We start from the raw sequence: 27,342 nt of genomic DNA on the forward strand, positions 1-27,342 counted from the left end.
GAGATCATAACCTGAGCCAAAGTCAGAGGCTTAACCAACTGAGCCACCCACGTGCCCCCAGGACTCTTCATCTTGTAAATATAAAATGCTGTAGGGGGTGTCTGGCCGGGACAGTTGGTAGAGTGTACTACTCTTGGTCTCTGGATTGTGAGATCAAGCCCTACGTTTGGTGTAGAGATTACTTAAAAATAAAAACATTTGAAAGAAGTAGATAATAAATAAAATACTATACCCTTACACAGCAATTCCCATTACCCACTTCTGTCCCCTTTGCTCAGCCCCTGTCAACCACCATTCTACTTAGTATGAATGTGACTACTCGAGGTATCTCATATAAGTGGAATCATACAATATTTGTCTTTTTGTGACTGGCTTATTTCACATAGCATAATGTCCTTAAGGTTCATCCATTGTGGTAGTGTGTACTAGTATGTACTTCCTTTCATTGCACTGTAATGTTCCATTATATGGATAGACCTCAATTTGTTTATCCATTCACCAGTTGATGAGCTTTCAGGTTTGTACCCAAACCTAATAATCTTATTTTATGCTACTATGAACATTTGTGTATTAAGTTTTTGTGTAGACATGTATTTTCTCTTACATATATTCTGCTGGGTCACATGGTAACTCTATGTTTAGCTTTTTGAGGAACTGTGAGACTGTTTTCCAAAATGACCGCACCATTGTACATTGTCACCCTCAGTGTACGAGAGTTCCAATTATCTCCATATCATCACTAACATTTGTTATTGTGTGTCTTACTGATTATAGCCATCCTAGTGAGTGTGAAATGGTTGGTTTCGCATTGTGGTTTTGATTTGCATTTCCCTAATAACTGATGGTAGTTGAGCATCTTTTCATGTGCTTATTGGCCACTTGTATATCTTCTTTGAAGAAGTGTTGATATAAATCAATTTTGAAATATGATTTTACTTTAAGGATAACGAAGAGTTGAGAGTTAGTTGCCCAGTGCCTGTAGAGGATGAACAGACAGACTGCACCTCTGCCCAGCAACTCAGTATGAGTACCAGTCCTCCATGTACCGCTGAGCTTCCTGCACTAAGGTACAGTTTCAGTATAGAAGATCTTCCACATTGAAATTACTTTTTCTTCTGATCGTTTGCTTGGGTGTTTTTGTGTGCTGTATTAAGTCTAATATCAAGCTCTCTTTTCCTTAGCACAACTCAGCAAGTAAAGGATCCAATAGAGGATTCCACTGTTCAGAAGGATGTTCTCAACCAGACAACTATACCAGTTTCTTCCCCGAGTACTGCAAAGCCATCAAGGACAAATAGTGCTTCACCATGTAATAGTAACATAAATGCAGCTGTAGCTATGGCCCTACAGGTAACTTGATGAGTTTGCTATGTGAGAAAAAAACAATAGGTTAAATAATGAGATTTTTTTTTTTGTTTCCCGCATAAGTCTTTGCTAGAGTAGAGTCATTGGAAATAGCCCAAATTGAGGCTGCCTGCCTCAAATGAAGCTAAAGAAATTTAAAATCACTGTGAGGAAACAGGAAATTTTAGCCTTTGGGAGATAGTGAGGAAGTCACTATTCATTCTGGGTTTTTTTAATGGCTTTTTTCTGATCATCCTATAGTTAAGTGAAGCTTCTTTCTTACTCAGATTATGATGAGTGTATTGTTTTTGGGCTAGTGTAAAGAGGCTTTGAGACCCTTGAAATTCTTTTTTTATAATGCTTATTAACAAGTCTTATGAGGGCCACTCCTATTTTTATTCAGTTTCCAGAAATTGTTTTTATAATTAGGGAAATACAGAAAAGCAAGGAGAAAAACACAAAATTTATGTATAATCTTTTCATTCATTGATATAACTAATTGCAGTTTGGTTATAGTTCCTTTTTTCTAGGTTAAGAACAGTTTATTTTGTTATTTAATAATAATAGAATGGCAGCTACCAATTACTGAATAGCCTGCTCTATGCCAAGACCAGTGCTAAAGACTTTTTACATGCTTTATCCCATTCTCATAACACCCCTATTGTCCATTTTTTTCCGATGAAGTAATTAAGACTTAATCAGTCCTCTATTAATACATTATTGGGGGGCGCCTGGGTGGTGCAGTTGGTTAAGCATCCGACTTCAGCCAGGTCACGATCTCGCGGTCTGTGGGTTCGAGCCCCGCGTCAGGCTCTGGGCTGATGGCTCAGAGCCTGGAGCCTGTTTCCGATTCTGTGTCTCCCTCTCTCTCTGCCCCTCCCCCGTTCATGCTCTGTCTCTCTCTGTCCCAAAAATAAATAAACGTTGAAAAAAAAATTAAAAAAAAAAAAATACATTATTGGTTCCCAGATGCTGTTAAGATTCTCGTGGAATCCATCTTAGGGTTCTTTGTAGCCAGGGAGGACAGAATAGAATCATTTCATTTCATCACATGAATGTACATTATTAACTTAATCTGTCCTTCCTTATTAGACGTTTAGGGTTGTTTCCAGTTTTTTTCATCACCGTAAACAATGCTGACATGAACATCCTTCAGATAAATTCCTCAAGTGAAGTTATTGTTACATAAATTGCCAAGGCATTTTACTACTTTCAGCGAAGTTACTGTGTTTTTGTTTTAAGATTGTTCCAGTACACTTTAATAGCAATGTGTATGAGACTGCCTATTGCCCTTCCCTAGAAGATGACTTACTGGGGTGCCTGGGTGGTTCAGTGGGTTAAGCATCCAGCTCAGGTCATGCTCTCACAGTTTGTGAGTTTGAGCCCTGCATTGGGCTCTGTGCTGACAGTGTGGAGCCTGCTTGGGATTCTCTGTCTCCATCTCTCTCTGCCCCTTCCCTGACGCACCCTCTCATAAATAAATAAACATTACCAATAAATAAATAAATAAATAAGTAAGTAAATAAATAAATAACTTGCTGATTTTCTTATGGGTCACATTATCCTTTTTTTTTTAATGTTTATTTTTGAGAGAGAGAGAGAACATGAGCAGGGGAAGGGCAGAGAGAGAGGGAAACACAGAATCCGAAACAAGACTCCAGGCTCCGAGCTGTCATAACAGAGCCTGATGCAGGGCTCGAACTCCCCAACCGTGAGATCATGACCTGAGCTGAAGTTGGACGCTCAACTGACTGAGCCACCCACGTGCCCCTCACACTGTCCTTTTTGTAGCTTATTATTTAGAGAATGTGTACCATAAGTTTCTTATCTTCCCTTCAAAGGAACCCCGAAAGCTAAGTTATGCTGAAGTGTGCCAGAAGCCCCCTAAAGAACCATCTCCAGTTCTTGTGCAGCCACTACGAGAACTTCGCTCCAATGTAGTGTCTCCCACCAAAAATGAAGAGAATGGAGCTGCTGAGAAGTCCATTGAGAAATCACATGAGAAGCCAGAAGCAAGGGCTAGTAAGGAATATTCTGGTTTCCGAGGCAATACCATTCCCAGGGGAGCAGCTGGAAAAATCAGGGAACAGAGACGCCAGTTTGGCCATAGGGCTATACCTCAGGGAGTGACTCGACGTAATGGCAAAGAGCAATACGTGCCACCCAGATCACCAAAGTAAAACAAACAGACTATTCAGAAACTTCTCTCTCTTCCCATTAAAACTTGAGCCGTGGCTGTATTGAACTGTTCTGGAGGGGAAGGGGTAGCCAGGAAGGAAGCAGGAGAAAAGTCTATGTCCTTAAATCATTGTGGATTTTGGAGTTGTGAGCAGTAGAATCCCAAAATTCATCTCTAAAGTGATTTTAAAATGCTGGAGGATTCCAATCAGTATAAATATATATATATATATGTATACATATATAAAAATATAATTTTTCTATTTTTGTTTTTGATTTTAATTTGCAGAGATCTTCTGCTTAGAATCAATTTTGAGGGTTCAGATTTAGCTTGGGGAAAAAAACATATTACACATCCTTCAGTATAGGAGATGAGGGAGTGAGAGAAAATATTTTTTGAAGAAGCATTTCTGTAAAATTAGAAATTACTTTTTTTAATCTATTTAAAGTTTGGCTTGGAGAATGCCATCTCTGCCTATATGGCCTTGTGTTGCAAAGCAGATCAGTGGCTGGAGTGCCTGTTGTGGTGTGAGTGTGTGCAAGAGTGATTGAAGCCAAATCTGTTGTCATGTTAGTAAATGATTTGCAAACTGAATGTAATACTGGAGTAGATTTTTTTTTCCATTTTGAAATTCAGTCTGAACAAGCTGTTAAACTCTGATTATACTTAGAGATGTGACTATCAGTCAGCTTGATACTCAAGGAAAGAATGGGGGTTATTCAGAAAATCAAAAATTTGTTTTAGATCTGAGTGGATAGGTCAAATGGACTTCAGAAGTTTAAACTGCTTTGTGATTTCCTGCCCCCCCCCCAATAGGAAACAGGTTTTTTTGTTACTTCATTTGTTTGTTATTCTCTGTTCTTTGACTACCCACCCCCAAAAGCAAAATAACCACCATTCTACAGAATTGTATGTTTCTAACTGCCTTGACCAGTCTAGTCAAATCATATAACTGTTTTAAATTTCCGAATTGAACATTGAAGTAGTTTATTCTTCTGTTCACGTGTTTAGAATTTTAGATCCCAGAATGGTAGGTCAGACTGACCCTGCAGTAATTTATTCGTGTGTTAAAGATGAAACATTGTAACTGATCCTTAAAGTATTAAATAGTGTAGAAGTAAAAAAAAATTTTTTTAAACTTAATTTGGGGGCAACTTTTTTCTGTTTACAGTATATTTTATCATCTTCTTCCTTCCCTTTCTCAAAAGAAATACAGTTTGAAATTCACAGAAACAGAACCAGCAAGTCATGAGATTTTTGAGTTAAGGTGAGAAAGATAGTTGAAGAAAATTAATACATACTTTCTCAGTGAATAAAGTTGTAGCTGTCATATTAAGTAGGCAAGTTTACATGCTGGTGTTTAGAAAATGGCTAAAATATTAAAACCATGTTGCATTAATCTGTTTTAAGTCAGATCATTTTTAGAGTTCTATGTAAGGTGGGGTTTTGTTTTCTTTTTAGGGATAGTTTGTAATGGTAATAACTGTCCCTTATGTTAGTGAATTACATATGTACAAATTGAAACTGTAAATTGTGAACACTGGAAAGCACCATTGTGACATAGAGTAAACATCTTAGTAATATATTAAAATGAATGTAAATGGAGGTTAAAATTACATTACTGTGAAACTCATCTTCCAACTCTAAGTTAAGCTTTGGAGATTTGTATTAGTAGGTAACTAAACACTGCACATTTCTGTACAAGCCAGAATTATCATTTCTTTGTAACTTATTATTCAGCTTGGCAGTTGCTTTTGATTTGGTGAATTGATAACATGGTATATAATATATTTAAGCAGTTTGAAACTATTCATTTCTACACACTATTTTTTAAAATCATATACTAGAATGAAACATACAATAAAACTACCTGTGCTGAAATTTGGGGGAAGTTTAGGTCCTTGAAAAAAAAAAAAAGTATTAATAATCATTGACTACATCTATGATAAAAGTGCTTATTTTGGTTTACTTAGATAATGCTGCAGTTGGTGGAAATGATAAACATTTAAAGTGTTAACACTCTGTGAATGCCTTGGATTTAAGAGAATAAACATTTTATAAAAATCACTTGGTAAGGATTATAAACTTAATTATTGCACTTAAAATGAAACTTTACTTTTCTTACAATGTGTCACAGAAATACGCTTGTATGCTGTGTGACTTACTGTTAGTCCACCCAGCTTCCCAAAACTAAATGTTCTAACTGAAACAAAGGAAGAGTCTTCTTCTTGAAGAAAGCAACTGTGTTCTTGCTTTTTTCCCCCCAAAATGCTATTGAAAGTAGAAATTTAAAGACATAATTGTTTTTAAATTTCTTATAAAATAGTGTTTTTAATTTAATTTGCCTCATTACAGCTAATAGTTCCCAGTTTGGTGGGATGTATACGGGAGAGAGAGAGAGAGAGAGAGAGAGAGAGTGAGTGTGTGTGTGTGTGTGTGTGTGTGTGTGTGTGTGTGTGTGTGTGAGAGATATATATATATTCACAGTATTTAGCATTTATTTTATTACAGCAAATTTAAGGTTTGTATCTAAATGATGCCTATGAGTTGTGTGAACTTGTTTGGGGTTTTTTCCAGCAGTTCTCTGTAACTGATGCGGGTTGGGCATTTATTGTAGTTCAATTATTTATTTGGTTCTTTAGAAGGAGGAATTTAAATGTCAGTTTTTTCTCTTCATCCTTCTGACTTAACACTTCCTTGGGCTGTTGAAGGCTAAAAGTATATACAGATGATATTGAGTGCGTAGTACAGTGGTTTTCTGTCATAGTTCTTACTGCATGAAGAGAATAAGAGTCACACAAGTTCATCGCTTTGCACTTCATAGAGAAGGTATACGGAGATACTGCAAACCTGTCTCTCTTTCCTATGCTGATAATTGAGGTTTTCATAATCTCTAGGGCCTGCCTGTCTCTATCAGTTTTGCAAGTATAGACACTGGCATTCAAAAGAGTGATCCATCTGTAACTTTATTCAACTGGATTTTGGAAGAAGATAAGATCTTTCAGTGATAAGGGTTTATTGTTGTTATGTGCTCGATTTGCATGTGATCAAATGACATGCCGATTTTTATTTTCAGTTCCTAAAATTAAGGTAGCTTGAATATTGTTTCACATTCCTTTTTAAATAACCAGGTTGGCTTTGCAAAAGGCTTAATAATAATGGAGTGTTAGCATCTGCCGGAGCAGAAAATAGTATTTAAAAGTTACTGAACACTTTCTTGAGCTTTATTAGTTACAGCCTTAATATTTAGTCTCTTGGCTTAAATATCCACTGGTTTTACTTTGACACAGTTGAACAGCACTAGGGTTAGGTCTCCTGATATTTGTGTTGGGCATGTACATTAACCCTGTTTTAAAATAACATACCCATTTTGTTTGTTTTTACAGAAAAGATAAAATGCAAAGAGGACAGTGTGTTCCTTTTGAGGATTTTTATAAATTCTTAATTATATGATGAAGTTTTTTCCCAACTTTTTATATTTCCTTACGATTTGATGGTCATTAATTTAACTTTAGGCTTTTTTGGTGTATGCTAACTTAGCTAGTCTGAGCTTCCAAGAAGATACATAGACATTTCAGTTTTTAATTAATTGAATGAGGACATTTTAAGAAGTTGAAAGAGAATTTGTTTTCAAGTTGAGAGTAAATTCTCTTTCAGAATCGTCTGATTATTAAATAATTTAAAGTTTATTTTAAAAAGTAGCAACTTTTTATGAATTGTTGAGTAGACTGTTCCTAAAAAAGTACAACTCCTATGTCAACAGGCTGTGTATAAAATAAAATGGTTTTATTTTCAGTTTTTCAGCACAAAACACTGATCAGTATATATAAGGAAACATCTATATCAAGTTGGGTGTTTTTTTTTGTTGTTTTTTTTGCCTGATTTACATGTCTTTTTAGTGACCCCTGTCAAATGTTCGGGGTCGGGGATCAGAACCAGTTATCCGGCTTCTGTTTTGTCCATTGCTTAGGTTTGTTCCTGTTGTCCAAACTGCTCCCTCCCCCCAACCCCCCCCCCCCCCCAAAAAAGATGGTGTGACACATGCTCATGCATACTATGTTAAAATGAGTACATCCTTGTATTTGTATTTTTGTTTTCAACATTGCCAAGGTGCTACGGGAAATTAAAGTAACACAAAATTAGAAAAAATAAAATTATTTAAAAGCAGAACTGGTTTCCTTTTCTCCAGGTGGTTTATGTCTAATGACTGCTTGTGTTTATTTTTCCCTAATTTTATATGTTGCCCACTCTCTAGTTCCATCATTATTCTGGTCTCAGCTCTTTTTTGGGGGGTGGGGTTGGTTTGGTTTGGGGGAGTGGGGTATCGGCTGTGTGAAATTTCTTCTGCAAAGTGAGGGAAGAGAGAAGATTCAGCTTTATGATCCTAGGGTTTTCTTACATTCTTTTACTGTCAGAAGCAGATGTTGATGGGGCTGGGGGAAGGGGGCGGGTAGAACCAAGGGCAATGTGAGGTTTAAGGATTTTGCTTTCATGAGGCAGATTATAGCCTGACCTGAGTATGTAGATTCTAGGCTTTCAAACTTTTTATTTCTAAGAGAAAAACTTTAGTTTAGCTCTTCACCACACCTTTGCTTTGTATCAAACTCTAGATAGAGCTGAATGATTTGGGGGGCTTTTTAAAGGGAAAGTTCACTGGAGAATTTAAATGAATCTTTTAATCTCTCCGTCTTTAAAACTATGTTAAGGCAATAATGGAAGAAAAAGGCAAAGATGGAAAAGCTGAGAGAATCTCTGGCTCTAAAACAGCTGATTATTGTAAAAATGTGAAAGCCCAACATTTCTTTTTTAAGTTTATTTATTTGGAAAGAGTGCCTGCAGAGTGTAGGGAGGGGCAGACAGGGGGGGTTGGGTAGAGAGAATCCCAAACAGGCTCCATCCACACTGTCAGCACAGAGCCCAATGTGGGGCTTGAACTCACAAACTGTGAGATGATCTGAGCCTTTTGAAACCAGGAGCTGGATGCCCAACCAAGTCACCCAGGTGTCCGTATCCGCCCCCCCCCCTTTTTAAACATTTATTGAATATAGTACTAAGAAAACACTAAAGTATTTCATAGCCATCCTGCCACAGTTTATTCTTCAATTGTTAAGATGAGCTTTTTTATGTAGCAAAATGCTACTTAGTAGCATTGCCCTTTAAACAGCTTTAATTTGATAATGAACAGTTAGCTTAATGAAGATAATATCAGTTAGTAAAATGTTTCCAGTAATAATAGGTTTACAAAGTTGTACATTAGCAAAGCCTTAGGGCCTTAAGTCAGTAGGTTAGTAGTTTATTTGGGCAAGAGATGGGGTGTATAATGTAAATTTCTTTATCATATCAGGACACAGTGTAATTGTGTATGCTTTTTAGTGGACTAATAACCAAATTGGTGAACTCAATTATGTAGGCTTTGTGTTGTATTTAAAATGAATGGATGTGCCAGGAGCCTTATGACTAAAATAATACATATGTAACCATGCCCTTTATATTTTAATTATGCCTTTTGGAAAATATTAATCTAAATATATATGTCTCCCAAGTTTAAATTTCAGTTATATGCCCAGAAATTTTTTGCACAGTTTAACAGTTACTGTTAAAGGATTGTGAATTTCCTTAAAACTCTGGGATAAAAACTATCGAGGGTGTTCTTAGTTTGTTTGAGGGCTGATAGGATTAGGAATACACAGGAAATGATCAGCCCTCCCGGGAGGGGAAAGCATTAACTTCCAAGCTGACTCTTGATCAGTATGTGTTGGCTAGGTAGGTAAAGGGATGGGAAGCATACCGGCAAATAGTGCAAGTGAAAAAGGCAAATTCAGCATAATAGTTTGGAATGAATAGAGCATAGATTTCAGTAGCGTGTGGCAAGAGAAAAGCTGAAGAATTTCATTTGTAGATAAATCGTAACCAATCATTGTATGCTAAGAAAATGAGTTTTCACTTGATTCTGCAGGGAATGAGAACCACGAGAAAGCAGAGGGTTATGGTTAGATTTGAAGTTGAGAACACAATTCTGGTGTCTATGTAAATAGTTTGGGATTGGGTTGTCCAGGTGAGCAGGATGTTTGGAATTAAGGGAACAGCCATTAAGATAGTGTGGTAGATTAGGACAAAGATGTCTACATCCTAATCGCCAGAACCTCTGAAAGTTACTTTATATAGCAAAAGGGATTTTGCAGCTGTAATTAACGACCTTGAAATGGAATGATTATCCTGGATTATCCAGGTGAGCTCAATATAATCACAAAAATAATCATAAGAGGGAGACTAGAATCAGAGTCAGTAGATGTGATGATGGAAGAGTAAAGTGATGCATCCAAGAGCCAAGAAATGCCGGCAGCTTCCAGAAGTTGGAAGAGGCGCAAGGAAAAGATTCTCTCCTGGATCCCCCAGAAGGAACCAGCCCAGGCAACACTTCGTTTTGCCCCATAAAACTCAGATTTCTGACCTCCAGAACTATAAAAGAATAAATGTGTTCTAAACCACTAAATTAGTGGTAATTTGCTACAGCAGCAATAGGAAGCTAATCAGATGGAGAGAAAGGGTCAGATATACATGCTTTTAAGGAAGTAGAATGAACAGGATCTGTGTTGTCTGGTTGGATGTGAGAATGTGGGGAAATTTTTAGGATGCCTATAAGACATGTTTGGTAAGTAACCTGACAAGTCATGAGTGACTTAAGATCAGAAGTAAGTTAAAGAATGAGAAGAGGGCTAAGTATAGAACCCTGAAAAAATGTCGAAGTTGGCACGCGTGTGTGTGTATAATCCCCATGTTTTGGCAAAAATGAGGAAAAATCAGTTTTATGTACTGTTACAAGAGTATAAAATGATAAAACCATTTTGGAGAGCAACTTGGCTATATTTAGAGAAAGTGACAAGCACACCTTGCAAAATCATGATTCCACTTCTGGGTTATATACCCTGGGGGAACTACTGGACTTTATTCATGGACACTACAAGAATGTTGCAGCTTTTTTATTTTTTTCCAAACAATGAGATGCTAAAAACAGTGTCCCTCGATATAATGTCCAATCAACTATAGTATGTCTTAATGATGGTATACTGTACATCATTTAAAATGAATGAACAGGAACAGCTCTGATGTGTCAAAACAAGTTAGATTGGCATATAGAGTTTGATACCTTTTTTAATAGTCTTAAGATTACTATATATTACGGGTACATCTTTTAAAAGTTATAAAAATGTACTAATATGTTTGGAAATGATACAAGCTGCAGGATGGTGCATACCTTTTAAGTAACCATCTTTGGGGAATCAAGAGGGTGTGAGATAGAACATTAGGGATGCATGTATAGGCCTTCACATGTATCTATAATGTCTTCAAAGTTCTGAAGCAGAAATAGGTGGTGAGATGGGTAAACAGGTATAATTCTTTACACTTAAATATGTTTTCAAGGGGCACCTGGGTGGCTCAGTCGGTTAAGCATCCGGCTTCAGTTCAGGTCATGATCTCATGGTTTGTGAGTTCAAGCCCCACATTGGACTCTGCACTGACAGTGCAGAGCCTGCCTGAGATTCTCTCTCTCTCTCTCTCTCTGCCCCTCCCCTACTTGCAAGCTCGCTCTCTCTCTCCCCCCCTTCTCTCAAAATCAACTTAAAAAAACTTCTCAAATAAAAACAATTTTTAAAAATATAAAAGAAAAAGTAGCAGAAGGGATGTTAAAGAAATTGAAAGAGAAAATGTAGAGTGTTCAAGATAAATGCCACATAAGTGAGATGACTGAAGATTCCATTGGATATGAAAATTGGGCAGTTACTGGTAACAATTACCAAACTGATTGAATAGACTATGAATGGAAGCCTGGATAATACAGGGTTGAAAAGAGGTTGGAAAGTAGGTAGAGGGAAGCCAATTGCCTATTTTAAATGTCCAGTGGTGGAGCTGGATCCAACTACATAATCTTATTCTAGCCCCTATCTCTCCATCTCTACCTTCTTCCCTCTCTCTTTTTTCCCCTACCCTTCTCTCCCATGTCCAGTCTACTAGCTGTGTATTGGCTTCTCAAGTGAGCTTTCTCCATGTGACAGGAAAGATTGAACAGTAGCTCTTGCAGATTTATAGGGCCCTTGCAGCAACTTCCAGAGAGGGAACGTATTCTCCTCCCTAGTATCCACATAGCAAATCTTTTACACAACAGGACAGATCACCCTCAAGAGTTCTGCCCTTTTATGGTCTCTTAGCTTATGATTTCCAGAAATCAAGAGACATGATACTAGCATCCATGTATCATTTAAGTATCTCTTATCTGTTACTGCTAAAATTAGATTTTCTTGATTCATGATGAGTTTTAATTTTTTTCATGTTTATTAGCCATTTATTAGTATTACTTATTTTTCCATTAGGTTGTCATTTTTTGTTTACTGGCATGACTCTTTTTCACGTTCTGGATATTTCATTGTTAAATATATTGGAAATAGATTCTTACCAGTATTTTTTAAGATTTTTAACTTCTGCATTGTCTCTTGTACTTTTAATTGGTTTTGAGGCCCTATCAACCGTTTCCTATATGACTTGCTTAAAAAAGCCTTCCTTATCTTGAAGTTATTAAAATTTTTTTTCTATTTTCTTCTAATACTTAATAATTTTGCTTTTTAAATTTTAGCTTTAACTTTTTATTTTTTTTTATTTTTTTATTTTTTTTATTTTTGGGACAGAGAGAGACAGAGCATGAACGGGGGAGGGTCAGAGAGAGAGGGAGACACAGAATCGGAAACAGGCTCCAGGCTCCGAGCCATCCGCCCAGAGCCTGACGCGGGGCTCGAACTCACGGACTGCGAGATCGTGACCTGGCTGAAGTCGTACACTTAACCGACTGCGCCACCCAGGCGCCCCTAGCTTTAACTTTTTAAATGTTTGTTTATTTTGAGGGAGAGAGGGAGAGAATCCCAAGCAGGCTCCATGCTCCGCATGGATGGACCCTGATGTGGGGCTCAATCTCACAACCTTGAGACTGTGACCTGAACCAAAATCAAGAGTCAGATGCTTAACTGACTGAGCCACCCAGACGCCCCTTAAATTTTAGCTTTAAATACATACAGTTTATTTTGGTGCATTATGAAAGTGTTTAACCTATTTTCTCTGAATAGCCTTTGGTTCAAAAACCATTTGCTGAATACATGATCTTTTTTTCCCTTATTTGAGATGCCACTTTTATCATAAAGCAAATTCCCAGTTATGAATAAGTCTGTTTCTTCAGTATTTATCAAATTTCTTTTATCTTATTCCTGCATTAATAACACCCCATTTTAACTCCTATAGCCTTTCAGTATATTTTGCTGTCAAAGGGCAAACTGCTCCCATGGTTGATTTTGTTAAAATCTCTGGCTATTCTTGTGATTTTTTTCTTTAACATGAATTTTAGAGTCACCTAACAAATTTTGTTTTAAAATTCTGTTGGGGTTTCTATGGATATTATATTGCACTTACAGGAAATTTTGGGGAAAGTAACTTTTTGGTGTTGAGGCTTATAGCTTTATAGCATGCTTTGATCTCTTCGAGAACATCCTCCTTTTAAATTTTTTACTTTTAATTTTTCTTGACTTCCCTTGAGCCTTTTATCTTCTATTTAGCATTAGCTTCTCAAGTTACAATTTAGAAAATTGGAATAGGATTTTGATAAAAATTGCACGGATTTTTAGAGATTAATTTTTGGAGTATTGATATCTTTTTTTTTTTTTCCATTTAGGTCTTCTTTATTTTTTGTTTGTTTATTTTAAACGTTTATTTTTGAGAGAGAGTGGGAGAGGGGCAGAGAGAGAGGGAGACAGGATCTGAAGTGGGCTCTGTGCTGAGAGCAGAGAGCCCGATGCAGGGCTCGAGCTCATGAACCTTAGAACATGACCTGAGCTGAAGTTGGACACTTAACTGACAGAACCACCCAGGTGCCCCTACTTAGGTCTTCTTTTAGAACATTCAGTTAGCTTTTATAGTGTTGTTCATTAAGCTTGTGCATTTCTTATTAGGTTCATGCCTACTTATCTTTTGCTGTAACTGAATGGATTTTCTTTCAATTCACTATTGCTCTAGAACAGGAAAGTTATTTATTTTTACATGTTGACCTTAATTTTTAAACTCTATGAGAGGATGGGCTTATTTCAAACACTGTATCCCTAGCACCTACACAGTGCCTAACGTGTTATATTAATTCAATATGTTTGAGTGAATCAATTAATGAATGAATGATGGTACTTTAGTCAATTCTGTTGGACTTCTAGGTAGACAATATTTCTAATTTTTCAGCTATTATAGTTATGAGACTTTTAGTAAACATTGTTCTGCATGTTCATATTTTGAAGTATTCTTTCTCATACATAGACAGCAATATTAGATAAAATTACAAAGCGATGGCCTTATGCATAAATAAGAAATGTTTCTCTGTACTTAAAAATGTTTGGATATTGGAAATTTTTAAATATATACAAAAGTGGAAGAGTATAAACAACCTGCCTATTCTCATCGCCCAACTTCTGTTATGATCTTAGCCAGTACACGTCAATATCTCTGGTGAGCATAGATGCAAAAATCCTCAATGAAACATTAGCAAACAGAACATAACACATTAAAAAATCATTCAGTATGGTCGAGTGGGGTCTATTCCTGGGTTACAAGGGTGGTTCAATATTTGCAAATCAATCAATGTGATACATCACATCAATAAGAGAAAGGATAAGAACCATATGATCATCTCAATAGATGTAGAAAAGCATTTGACAAAGTACAATATCCATTCATGATAAAAACACTCAAAGCAGGTTTAGAGGGAACATACCTCAACAAAATAAAGGCCATTATTATAAAACCCTTAAGAAAGTAGGGATAGAAGAAACACTTCAACATGATAAAGGCCATATATGAAAGACCCACAGCTTACATCATCCTCAATGGGGAAAACTCAGAGCCTTTCCCCTAAGGTCGGGAAGAAGACAAGGATGTCCACTCTCGCCACTTTTATTCAACATTGTATTGGAAATCCTAGCCTTAGCAATCAGACAACAGAAAGAAAGAAAAGGCATCCAAATCGGTAAGGAAGAAGTAAAACTCTATTTGCAGATGGCGTGATATGTGTAGAAAACCCGAAAGACTCCACCAAAAGACTGCTAGACCTGATAAACGAATTCAATAAAGTTGCAGGATACAAAATCAATCTACAGACATCTGTTTGTTGTATTTCTGTACACCCATAATAAAGCAGCAGAAAGAGAAATTAAGAAAATTCCATTTTCAATTGCACCAAAATAATAAGGTACCTAGGAATAAACCTAACCAAAGAGGTGAAAGACCTGTACTCTGAAAACTATAAAACATTGATGAAAGAAAATTGAAGAGGACAAAACACACGGGAAGAAATTCCATGCTCATGGACTGGAAGAACAAATATTGTTAAAATGTCTATACTCTGCAAAACAATCTACACATTTAATGCAATCCCTATCAAAATGCCAACCGCATTTTCCACAGAACTAGATCAAACAATCCTCAAATTTGTGTGGAACCACAAAAGGCCCTGAATAGCCAAAGCAATCTTGGAAAAGAAAAGCAAAGGTGGGGGCATCACAATTCCAGACTTCAAGTTATATTACAAATCTATATTAATCGAAACAGTATGGCTGGCACTAAAATAGACCCGTAGGTCAATGAAACAGAATAGAAAATTTAGAAATAAACCCTCAAATGGTTAATTAGTCTTAGACAAAGCATGGAAGAATATTCAATGGAGAAAGACAGTCTTTTCAACAAATGATGTTGAGAAAATTGGACACCAACATGCAAAAGAAAGAAACTGGACTGCTTTCTTACACCATCCACAAAAACGAGCTCAATATGGATTAAAGACCTAAATGTGAGACCTGAAACCATAAAAATCCCAGAAGAGAACATGGGTAGTAACTTCTTTGACCTCGGCCATAGCAACTTTTTCCCAGATATGTCTCCTGAGGCAAGAGAAACAAAAGCAAAAATTAACTACTGGGACTACATCAAAAGAAAAAGCTGCTGAACAGCGAAGGAAACGATGAACAAAACTAAAAGGTGACCTACTGAATGGGAGAAGATATTTACAAATGACATGCCTGATAAAGGGTTAGTATCCAAAATATAAAGAACTTATAAAACCCAAAGCCCAAATAATCCAATTAAAAATGAGCAGTAGACATGAACAGACATTTCTCCAAAGAAGACATCCAGATGGCCAAGAGACACATGAAAAGATGTTCATCATCACTTACCATCAGGGAAATGCAAATCAAAAGTACAATGAAAAAAACAAAACAAAACACAAACCCCCACCCCCTACAATGAGATATCACCTCATACCTGTCAGAATGGCTAAAATCGGGGCGCCTGGGTGGCGCAGTCGGTTAAGCGTCCGACTTCAGCCAGGTCACGATCTCGCGGTCCGGGAGTTCGAGCCCCACGTCGGGCTCTGGGCTGCTGGCTCAGAGCCTGGAGCCTGTTTCCGATTCTGTGTCTCCCTCTCTCTCTGCCCCTCGCCCGTTCATGCTCTGTCTCTCTCTGTCCCAAAAATAAATAAACGTTGAAAAAAAAAAATTTAAAAAAAAAAATGGCTAAAATCAACAATTCAAGAAACAACCAGTGTTGGTGACGATGTGGAGAAAAATGAACTGTGTTGCACTGTTGGTGGGAATGCAAACTGGTGCAATCACTGTGGGAAACAATATGGAGGTTCCTCAAAAAGTTAAAAATAGAGGGGCGCCTGGGTGGCGCAGTCGGTTAAGCGTCCGACTTCAGCCAGGTCACGATCTCGCGGTCCGTGAGTTCGAGCCCCGCGTCAGGCTCTGGGCGGATGGCTCGGAGCCTGGAGCCTGTTTCCGATTCTGTGTCTCCCTCTCTCTCTGCCCCTCCCCCGTTCATGCTCTGTCTCTCTCTGTCCCAAAAATAAATTTTAAAAAAGTTGAAAAATAAATTAAAAAAAAAAAAAGTTAAAAATAGAACGACCCTGGGGCACCTGGGTAGCTCTTCCCGTTAAGTGTCTGACTTCGGCTCAGGTCATGATTTTGCAGTTTGTGAGTTCGAGCCCCACATTGGGCTCTCCACTGTCAGTGCTGAGCCCACTTCCAGTCCTCTGTCTTCTTCTCTCTCTGATACTCCCATGCTAATTCTGTCTCTCAAAAATTAAAAAACAATTTTTTTTAAGTTTAAAAAAATAAATAAAAATAAAATAGAACTACCCTATGAGCCAACAATCATACTACTGGGTGTTTACCCAAAGAATACAAAAACACTAATTCAAAGGGATACATGAACTCCTATGTTTATAGAAGCATTATTTACAATAGCCAAGATATAGAAGCAGCCCAAAAGGTCCATCTATCGATGCATGGATAAGAAATTTGTGGTGTATATAAACAGTGGAATATTATTCAGCCATAAAAAATGAAATCTTGCTATTTGCAATGACATGGATGGAGCTAAAGTATAATAATAAGCTAAATAAGTAGAGACAAAGACTATGATTTCACTCATATGTGGAATTTAAGAAACAAAACAAATGAGCAAAGGAGGGGAAAAGAGAGAGAGACCAATCAAGAAACACACTCTTAATTGTAGAGAACAAACTGATGTTTACAAGAGGGGAGGGCGTTAAGGCAAAGGGTTAAGTGGGTTATGGGGATTAAGCAGTGCACTAGCCATGATGAGCACTGGTGATGAAAATAAAAACTTAAAAAAGAATCTCTTATCTATAGGCTACACTTGCATCTATTTATTTTTTTGGTAATTTATTTATGGTCTGTGAACTTAAATTTTTTTTTTGATGTTTATTTATTTTTGAGAGAGAGAGAGAGAGACTCCGAGAATGGGTAGGGGAGGGGCAGAAAGCGAGGGAGACACAGAATCTAAAGCAGGCTCCAGACTTTGAGTTTTTAGCACAGAGCCGGACTCAGGGCTTGAACCCACGAACTGCGAGATCATGACCTGAGCTGAAGTCGGACGCTTAACCGACCTAGCCACCCAGGTGCCCCTAGTCTGTGAACTTTAAATGTAACAAAAACATAAAGCAGTGAGCATAGAGCCAAAACTTTTGTCTTGTGGGACTTATGGGCGAAGAACAGACATAATAGGCAATGAGTTTGGATCCAGCAGGATAATGGGAACCAAAATTATTTTGCATGGAGGAGGAATGAAGGACAAGTCTCATTGCTTTCGAGTGAACACTGTAGTCAGTCTCCCAGATATGAACAATTGTTTAAAAAAAAAAAAGCTGCTGCCACATGAAGAGAAGTCTTCATTGAAGCCGTGAGCACGAAGAATTGGAAAGAAATGCTGGCAAGGATGTGGAGAAAAGGGAGCCCTCATGCACTGTTGGTGGGAAGGTAAACTGGTACAACCACTGAGGAAAACAGAATAATAGAAATATATGATCCAATAATTCAACTACTGGGTATTTACTCCCCCCCCCCAAAAAAAAAATCCCAAACACACTAATGCAAAAGATATAGACACCCCTATGTTCATTGCTGCATTATTTACAATAGCCAAGGTATGGAAGTAACCCAAGTGCCCATCAATACATGAATGGATAAAGAAGATGTGGTATATATGAATATATCTATATTCATGAATGGGATGTTACACAGCCATATTGCCATGTGAAACAATAAGGATGGACCTAAATTATTACGCCAAGTGAAATAAGTCGGACAGAGAAAGACAAACATCATACGATTTCATTTATATGTGGAATCAAAAAAAAAAGTCATGGAAATAAAAGGTATAGCATAGGGAGGACAGTCAACAGTATTATAATAGTGTCGTATGGTGATAGATGGTAGAGACACTTGTGAGCATAGCATAATGTTTAAACTAGTTGAATCACTATATTGTACACCTGAAACTGTATATGTGCTGAAATGTAACATTATGTTTCAGCTATGCTCAAACAAAATAATAATAAAAATGAAAACATAGCCGTGCATCTAGACAAATAACTACTTTAGAAGATATATCAGTAATTCAAGAAACTGAGGACATATAACAAGACAAAATGCTATGAAATTATAGTCTTGTAAACATTATATTAAAACTGTTCAATGGCAAAAAAAAAAAAAATGTCACAGACTTGAGAAAAGGAATTGAATCAAGCCACTTACGAAAGCTTAGTAACCTTGATGATTACACTGGCCATATCTTCAATATTATTATGGTGCAAGTACTTTGAATATACCTAGAATAATTTCCAGAAGAATCAGTGGAAGTAAATGGCAAAGAAACAACTTTTGGTTTGTTTTGAAAGAGAGAGAGAGAGCACAGTGCAAGCAGGGGAGGGGCAGAGGGAGAGGGGGAGAGAGAATCCTAAGCAGGCTCCACACTTGGCATGGAGCCTGACACAGGGCTCAATCCTATGACTGAAATCATGACCTCAAAAAATCAAGAGTCAAATGCTTAACCAAATGAGCCACCCAGCACGCCAAAGAAACAACTTTTGAGGAGAAAATAACAGTTCTCACTGAGCATCGAAGAAAACAATGAATCTTAACACATTCTGAACAGCTATGCAAGGATGAGATAAATTAAATAGATACCTAGCCACTTTGTAGTGAAACTATAAAACATTAGGGATAAAGAGAAAATCTTAAAAGTTTACAGAGAAAAAAACGGGTTACCTGTTTTCTGAATAGGAAATATTCAGTGTAAAACAGGTAGGAATAGGAATACCTGAATAGGAATACCAGCCTGATAGCAGAATTCTTACCAACAACTATTCCTGCCACAGGACGATGAAGTCTCAAAATGCCAATGAAAAATGATACTGAACCTAGAATTTTATACCCAAGTAAGCTATCTTTGAGGAGTAAGGCAAAAAATATATATATATATATAATAATAATGATTAATTAATTAATTAATTAAAATAAAATAAAAATGGGGCACCTGGGTGGCTCAGTTCGTTGGGCATCTGACTCCAGCTCAGGTCATGATCTCACAGCTTGTGAGTTCGAGTCCCGTGTCAAGCTCTGTGCTGACAGCTCAGAGCCTGGAACCTGCTTTGGATTATGTGTCCCTCTCTCACTCTGCCCCTCCCTCACTCATGCTCTGTCTCTCTGTCTCTCTCTCTCTCAAAAAGTAAAAAAAAAAGTAAATAAAAATAAATACATAAATGTTCAGACACTAAAGATCCAGGGAATTTATTTTCTATATACCTTCTCTGAAGAAAGTATTAGGGATGTACATCAGCAAGAGCAAGCCCAGGGGGGAGACATGAGATACAAGAAATAATGTTAAGCACAATGATAAAACATCAACCAAAGTTAACTTGATTATGCTTTTTATTTTTATTTTTAGTTTTAATTTTTTTAAACGTTTATTTATTTTAGAGAGAGAGAAACAGTGCAAGCGGGGGGAGGGGCAGAGAAAGAAGGAGAGACAGAATCTGAAGCAGGCTCCAGGCTCTGAGCTGTCAGCACAGAGCCTGACGTGGGGCTCGAACTCACTAACCGTGAGATCATGACCTGAGAGGAAGTGGGACGCTTAACTGACTGAACCACCCAGGCGCCCCTGATTATGCTTTTTAAATGTTTGCATTTAAATAAAACTAAAATTAAAATTCTAGATCAAAATAATAAGGATGGAGATTAATAGTTAAAGATAATTTGGATGCTCTGTTCAGGATAAAATTTTTTTTTTTAATTTTTTTTTTCCCAATGTTTATTTATTTTTGGGACAGAGAGAGACAGAGCATGAACGGGGGAAGGGCAGAGAGAGAGGGAGACACAGAATCAGAAACAGGCTCCAGGCTCTGAGCCATCAGCCCAGAGCCTGACGCGGGGCTCGAACTCACGGACCGCCTGATCGTGACCTGGCTGAAGTCAGACGCTTAACCGACTGCGCCACCCAGGCGCCCCAGGATAAAATTTTTTTTAAGTTTATTTGTTTATTTTGAGAGACAGAAAGTGTGCACATGCAAGTGAGGGAGGGGCAGAGAGAAAGGAAGAGAGAATCCCAAGCAGGCCCTGCACTGTCAGTGTGGAGCTGGACGTGGGGCTCGATCCTAGGAACCACGTGATTGTGACCTGAGCTGAAATGAAGAGTTGGACGCTCAACCAACTCAGTCACCCACGCACCCCAAGAGAAAATTTTTATTGTTAGAACTTTCAAACTAGTTGCAAAAATAATAATACTATCTGTACCTCCCAAACCAGCAGAATAAAGAAGTATTCAATACTTTATTAATTCAACAATAGGAAGAAAAGACAAAGATTTATAAACAAAGCCTTCAATAAAAAGGAAGAAATAGGTCTTAATATGTCAGTAATCATATTAAATATAAATACATCTAATTTGTTAAACAACCACACGGAGAAAGGGAGAAAGGTTGAAAAATGAAGTAATGAAAAAATATATTACAGTAAATACTAATTTTAAAAGGGCTGGTATAATAATATTAGGACAAAAAGAAAGTGAAAAGAACATTAGAAATAAAGTATATATTATATGACAATATAAGGAATAGTCTAGTAAAAAAGTGGCATAATTTGTTGTAAGAGTCCATCAAAAAGACACATCAAGAATTCATATGCACTTAATTATAAATTTCAAAATGCTTAACTAAAAACAATATAATAAACTAAAAACCATAACAACAAACTCAAATGGATTAAAGATCTAAATGTGAGACCCAAAACCATAAAACTCCTAAAAGAAAACATAGGCAGTCATCTCTTGGACATCACCCTTAATATATTTATAGCAAGGGAAACAAAAACAAAATTAAACTATTTGGACTACACCAAAATAAAAAGCTTTTTCACAACAAAGAAAATCATCAACAAAGCAAAAAGGCAATCTAGTAAATGGAGGAAGATATTTGTAAATGATATATCCAAAAAAGAGATTAGTATCCTAAGTAGATCAAGAACTTATGAAACTCAATGCCCCCAAGCCAAACCACCCAATTAAAAAATGGGCAGAGGACCTGAATAGACAGTTTTTCAAAGACATACAGACGGCCAACTAATACATGAGAAGATACTTAACATCACTAATCATCAGAAATATAAATCAAAACCACAATGAGATGTCACCTCACACCAGTCAGAATGGCTAGCATCAAAATGACAAGAAGTAAGTGTTGCAGGGGGGCGGGGCATATCGAGAAAAGGAAACCTTGTGCACTGTTGATGGGAATGCAAACTGGTGCAACCACTGTGGAAAACAGTACAGAAGTTCCTGAGAAAATGAAAAATAAAAATACCATATGAGCCAGTAATTCCACTGGTGGCTATTTACCCAAGGAAAATGAAAACATCAATTTAAAAAGATATACGCACCCCTATGTTTCTTGCTTCGTTATTCATAGTAGCTAAGAAATGGAAGCAACCCAAGCGCCCATCAATAGATGAATGGATAAGGAATATGTGACATCTATCATCTATCTATCGTCTATCTATCTATCTATACAATGACTATTATGCAACCGTAAAAAAGCATGAGATCTTACCATTTGCAACAACATGCATGCATGTAGAGGGTATTAGGCTAAGCGAAATAAGGCAGACTGAGAAAGACAAATGCCATGTGACTTCAATCATATATGGAATCTAAATTTAAAAAATAGGAACTCTCAGGAGCATCTGGATGGCTCAGTCGGTTAAACGTCCAACTTAGCTCAGGTCATATCTCGTAGTTCTGGAGTTCGAGACTCGCATCAGGCTCTGTACTGACAGTTGGAAGCCTGGAGCCTGCCTCGGATTCTGTGTCTCCCTCTCTCTCTGCCCCTCCCCTACTCATGCTCAGTCTCTCTCTCTCAAAAATAAATAAACATTAAAAAAATGTTTTAATAGGAACTCTGATACATTTCTATGGGAGTATTAGCTGCTACAACTTTGGATAGCCATTTGACTTTCCAATAGGTAGTATAGGTCAAGGTGATCAAATGCAAAGACCAAGGTATATATAACAAATTCTCAAATATGTACTCAAAAAGATATACACAAGAATATTCTTGCAACTTTGAATGCAAAAGACAAAAACAAAACAAACCCCTAAATCACAAATGTCCAATAAGAATAAATTATAACATATTCTGACAATAGCATATCAATCAGCAGTTAAAATGAATCATCTAGAACTACATGTAGCTACAGAAAGATGTGTACAATATGGTACCGTGCTCATAAATATACAGAAGATAATATACATTTGTAGAGCTATATTATTTACAACATACGTATGTAGCAAAAGTATAAAATCTTGCAGGAGATGAAAGGGTTCACAAGGACTCAAATTCTTCATCATGTATTTCTTGTAAAAAGCAAGATGTGGTAGGGGCACCTGGTTGGCGCAGTCGGTTAAGCGTCCGACTTCAGCCAGGTCACGATCTCGTGGTCCGTGAGTTCGAGCCCCGCGTCGGGCTCTGGGCTGATGGCTCAGAGCCTGGAGCCTGTTTCCGATTCTGATTCTGTGTCTCCCTCTCTCTCTGCCCCTCCCCCGTTCATGCTCTGTCTCTCTCTGTCCCAAAAATAAATAAACGTTGAAAAAAAAATTAAAAAAAAAAAAAGCAAGATGTGGTAAATGTTAATATTTCTTAAGGCAGTATTAGTAGGTAGCCACGTGTTATATTACTCTTTATACCTAACTGTATATTGGGAATATTTTATAATTTTCCTGCTGGTCCTTTATTTTAAGTGAACATTTTTAGAAGAGTTTTAAATTTACTGAAGATTGCAAGGATAGTACAGAGTTCGTAGGTCCTCCTAGGCTGGTTTCCACAATCGATAACATCTTACATTACTATGGTATATATGTTACCACTAAGGAACCAGCTTTGGTACATACTATTAATTAAACTCCACAGTTTAGATTTCATTAGTTTTTCTCTAGTGTCCTTGTTATGTTCCAGTATCCCATCCAAATGCTACACTATTTGTCATTGTCATGTCTTCTTATGCTCTTCTGGACTGTGACAGTTCCTTAGATTTTTTGTTGTGTTTTATTTTTGATAACGTTGACAGTCTTGAGGAATATTGGTCAGACACTCTATAGAATGTCATAGAATGTTGATTTGGGTTTTTCTCATTATTAGGCTAGAGTTAGGAGTCTTGGGGAAAAAGACCGTCAAAGTGAAATGTAATTTTTATCCCATCATATCAAGGGTTCATACTAACAACGTGACTTATTATTGATGATGTTGATGTAGATCACCTGGCTGAGGTAGTGTTTGTCAAGTTTCTTCTTTCCACAGTCTACTCTTTTTTTTTTTTTAATATTTATTTACTTATTTTTGATAGAGAAGGAGAGCGCAAGCGGAGGAGGGGCACAGAGAGAGATTGGAAGACACAGAATCCGAAGCAGGCTCCAGCCTCCAAGCTGTCAGCACAGAGCCCGACGCGGGGCTTGAACCCATGCACTGCGAGATCATGACCTGAGCCGAAGTCAGATGCTTAACCACATGAGCCACCCAGATGCCCCCATACTCTACGCTTTGGAATCAAGTCACCAGCTATGGCCCACACTCAAGTGGGGAGGAGTTAAGCTCTACCTTATAGAAGGGAGGAGTTAAATTATCTGGAATTAAATTAATAAATTTCTACATAATTTTGTATAGGTTACTGTTTGCCTTTATATCATTTCCTACAGGGTATCTTCATCCAAATAGACTTGTTGTTGTTGTTGTTTTTACCCCTTGTTATACACACACTACATGACAGATAGCACTAGAAATAGAAAAATTTAAACAGGTTGGTCTCATCTATGACAGCATTCTAGTCCTTACTCTGGGTCTATGACTATGGTTACGACAGCTATGGCATAATGGGGATGAGTCATGCAAAGTAATTGACTATTAGAGTTTAAAAGGCTCAACTAGCTTATTCTATTTTATTCTTTGCCTGCCAGGATTTCACTTAAGATCAGAGTGAGGAAAGATGCCTTTCCTTTTGAAGCACACCTCAGCCTGCACCAGTAACATGTCACAACACAGGAAGAGACCCTTCTTCCTGATACTTTTCTAAACCCTCCTTAGTTGAAAAGAGTTTACTGTACATTTCTGCTGTTTTTCCAGTGGTTTCATACAGGCTTAAGAACATAAAAATCTCCGGGGTGTCTGGGTGGCTCAGTCGGTTGAGTGTCTGACTTCGGCTCAGGTCATGATCTCACAGCTCGTGAGTTCGAGCCCCGCATCGGGCTCAGTGCTGACAGCTCAGGGCCTGGAGCCTGCTTCGGATTCTGTGTCTCCCTCTCTCTCTGCCCCTAACCCACTCACATTCTGTCTCTGTCTCTCTCAAAAATAAATAAACATTAAAAAAAAAAAAAAAGAACATAAAAATCTCCCAGTTGATCGTGAGATGTTGGTTCATCTCCCAGAACTCGTTCCTTTGTGGAATATCTTCCAGTTTCTATAGGACTTTATTATATAGTTTCAATTATAGGTAAGTTTTATGTAACCTAAATTTTCCCAGTATTCAGTTTAGGGGTACAAGTGAGAGCCTATTAACCTAAATGCAAAAAATGTATTGCTTCTTCCTCCAGGTGAGAGACTCCCTGACAGGATTCTTTTCCTGTTCTTTACCCGACTCAGGCACCTTTGGGTGTTCCCAACAGGTGGATCACAAGTCATTCCAGGTTGCCACTTTCTGCCACCATCTTCAGGACTCGGTGGCTGTCCCTCTGTTCTGACCTTTTGTTTGCCAGCCTTACCACTGCCACTCTTCTGAGGGTATAATTATCCAAGAACCTAGCAGGTTCTCAGGATTCTCCTCAGATGTTCTCTGTTTATCAGGGTGTAATATGTTTCCCAGAATTCTGCTCCCTGACCCCTAGCTGACTTCCATCTGGGCCCCTTGACCAGGATAGGGTAATATAATAACCTAGCAGCAAGGAAGGTTGAGTATCTGGCAATTTCAGCCTCTGTGATGGTAGCTGGGCTCTCTGGACAAAGTAGAAAGGAGGGGAAATGAACTTTGGGTAGACAGCTCCCAGCCTCTGTTGCAGCCCACTCATTTGTGGCAAACTTTTATTCCATTTACACATAATTATGAATGTGTATGATTCAATCCAACAAGAGGCTATAACAACTGTAAATATCTATGCACCCAACATTGAAGCACCTAAATAAATACATAGAGCAAATATTAATGGACGTAGAGAAATTGATGGTAATACAGTAATAGCAGGGGATATGAACACCCCACTTACGTCCATGGATATATCATCCAGGCAGAAAATCAGTCAGAAAACTGTGTTTTTGAATGACACATTAGACCAAACGTGTATAATTTGCTCACACGAAATTTCATTTCGTCTCTCAACGGGAGACAACCCCACCGCTACTTCCTCCAGCTCCAAGTCCAGACCTCTGGGACCACGCAATTTTCTCCTTCATATCTGGGGATGATGCCTCATGGACCAGCAACCTGGAGTTGTAAGTTAACCGTTTCCAACACATGCCATAGACCAATGGTCTAGCAAACATGGTCCTCCCATCAGCAGTAGCAGTGTCATCGTGGGACTTGTTAAGGATGTGAATCGTTGGGCCATATCCCAAACCTATGGAATCATGACCCAGAGACTTGGGTTGGAAGTCACAATTTGTGTTTCATAAGCTTTCCATGTGATTCTGATGTATGCTAAAGTTTGAGAACTACTACGTAAGACAATGCCAGACAACGGATTGTAAGTACAATGATATTCCCATTCAGAAAGGGGAATATTTAGCAGACACTGTCCCTGAGTACATATCATACCTGTTTTTATTAGTTTTTGCTGTGTAACAAATGAACAAAACTTAGCAGCTTAAAATGGCAACCATTTTTTGTGCACATGCATTGGCCATCTGAGCTGGGATCTGTGATCAACTGGCAGTCTATGGCCTCACTCTTATACCTCGGCAGGGTGGGTTTTTTTACCTAGCTAGAGCAGTGGGGGTAGTTGGGCCATGTCTCTCCTCATCTAGTAGTTTAGCTCCTGCTCATTCACAAGGCAGTGGTCTCAAAAGCAGAAAGACAAATGCACAAGCACTTGCCAAGTCTCTGGGTCATGCTTATAATTGTCCCATTAGCCAAAGCAAGTCATATGATTAAACCCAATGAATAGGAGGGATTTACCTAAGGATAGCGAGTACAGTGAGGGGTAAAAGGGGTTATTGTAGGGGCGCCTGAGTGGCTCAGTCAGTTAAGTGGCTGACCGGCTCAGGTCATGATCTTGCAGTTCACCAGTTCGAGCCCTGCGTCAGGCTCCGTGCTGACAGCTCAGAGCCCGGAGCCTGCTTCAGATTCTGTGTTTCCGTCTCTCTCCGCCCCTTCCCTGCTCATGCTCTGTCTCTCCCTCTGTCAAAAATAAATTAAAAAAAAATTTTTTTTTTTTAAAAAACAGGGGGTAGATTGCAAACAGTCTACCATGTTGCCTGACAGGACTAGTGAGGATGCCCAACCCTGGTAAATGGAGTGAATGTGTTAGCTAGTCTGGCAGCCTCTGGTTCTGATCTCTGGAAGTGTCGTGTCTTAGTTATCCACTGTCCTTCATGGGCATACTTAATATGGGCATTGGGTATATGTCCTTAGGGGCAGAACTCTGGCAGCCATTTTTCTGTTGGCAAGAGTTAGAAGTTTCGAGATTGCTTATAGTGTTGAATAATTAGTGGCAGCTAAAGCCAAGTTTGGAATATCTTTGGCAATACGTATGGTACAAAAACTTAGTGGGGTTCTGGACTGTTTAATCCAGTCAATTCCATGTGCTAATAAAGCAGGTAAATATCTAGACCTGCCCTGTCCAACCAGGTAGCCACTAGCCATAGAACACTTGAAATGTAGCCAGTCTGGATTGAGATATGCTGTTTCTTT

The 27,342-nt window shown here is 38.0% G+C and overlaps 1 protein-coding gene across 7 annotated transcripts in view; it reads left to right on the forward strand.

The window, feature by feature from the left end:
- LARP4 (La ribonucleoprotein 4) overlaps nucleotides 1-5,590 on the forward strand; it is a 66,259-nt gene extending 60,669 nt beyond the window's left edge. For all 7 annotated transcript variants that reach the window (XM_043563887.1, XM_043563886.1, XM_043563884.1 and 4 more), the window contains 3 exons: nucleotides 943-1,067; nucleotides 1,182-1,350; nucleotides 3,186-5,590. In XM_043563887.1, coding sequence (XP_043419822.1) covers nucleotides 943-1,067; nucleotides 1,182-1,350; nucleotides 3,186-3,524 — 633 coding nt within the window. In that variant the 3' untranslated portion in view covers nucleotides 3,525-5,590. The remainder of the gene's footprint in view (nucleotides 1-942; nucleotides 1,068-1,181; nucleotides 1,351-3,185) is intronic.
- The last annotated feature ends 21,752 nt before the right edge of the window (nucleotides 5,591-27,342 follow it).

This window comes from Prionailurus bengalensis, chromosome B4 (assembly GCF_016509475.1).
Source record: "Prionailurus bengalensis isolate Pbe53 chromosome B4, Fcat_Pben_1.1_paternal_pri, whole genome shotgun sequence".
Classification (NCBI taxonomy): domain Eukaryota; kingdom Metazoa; phylum Chordata; class Mammalia; order Carnivora; family Felidae; genus Prionailurus; species Prionailurus bengalensis.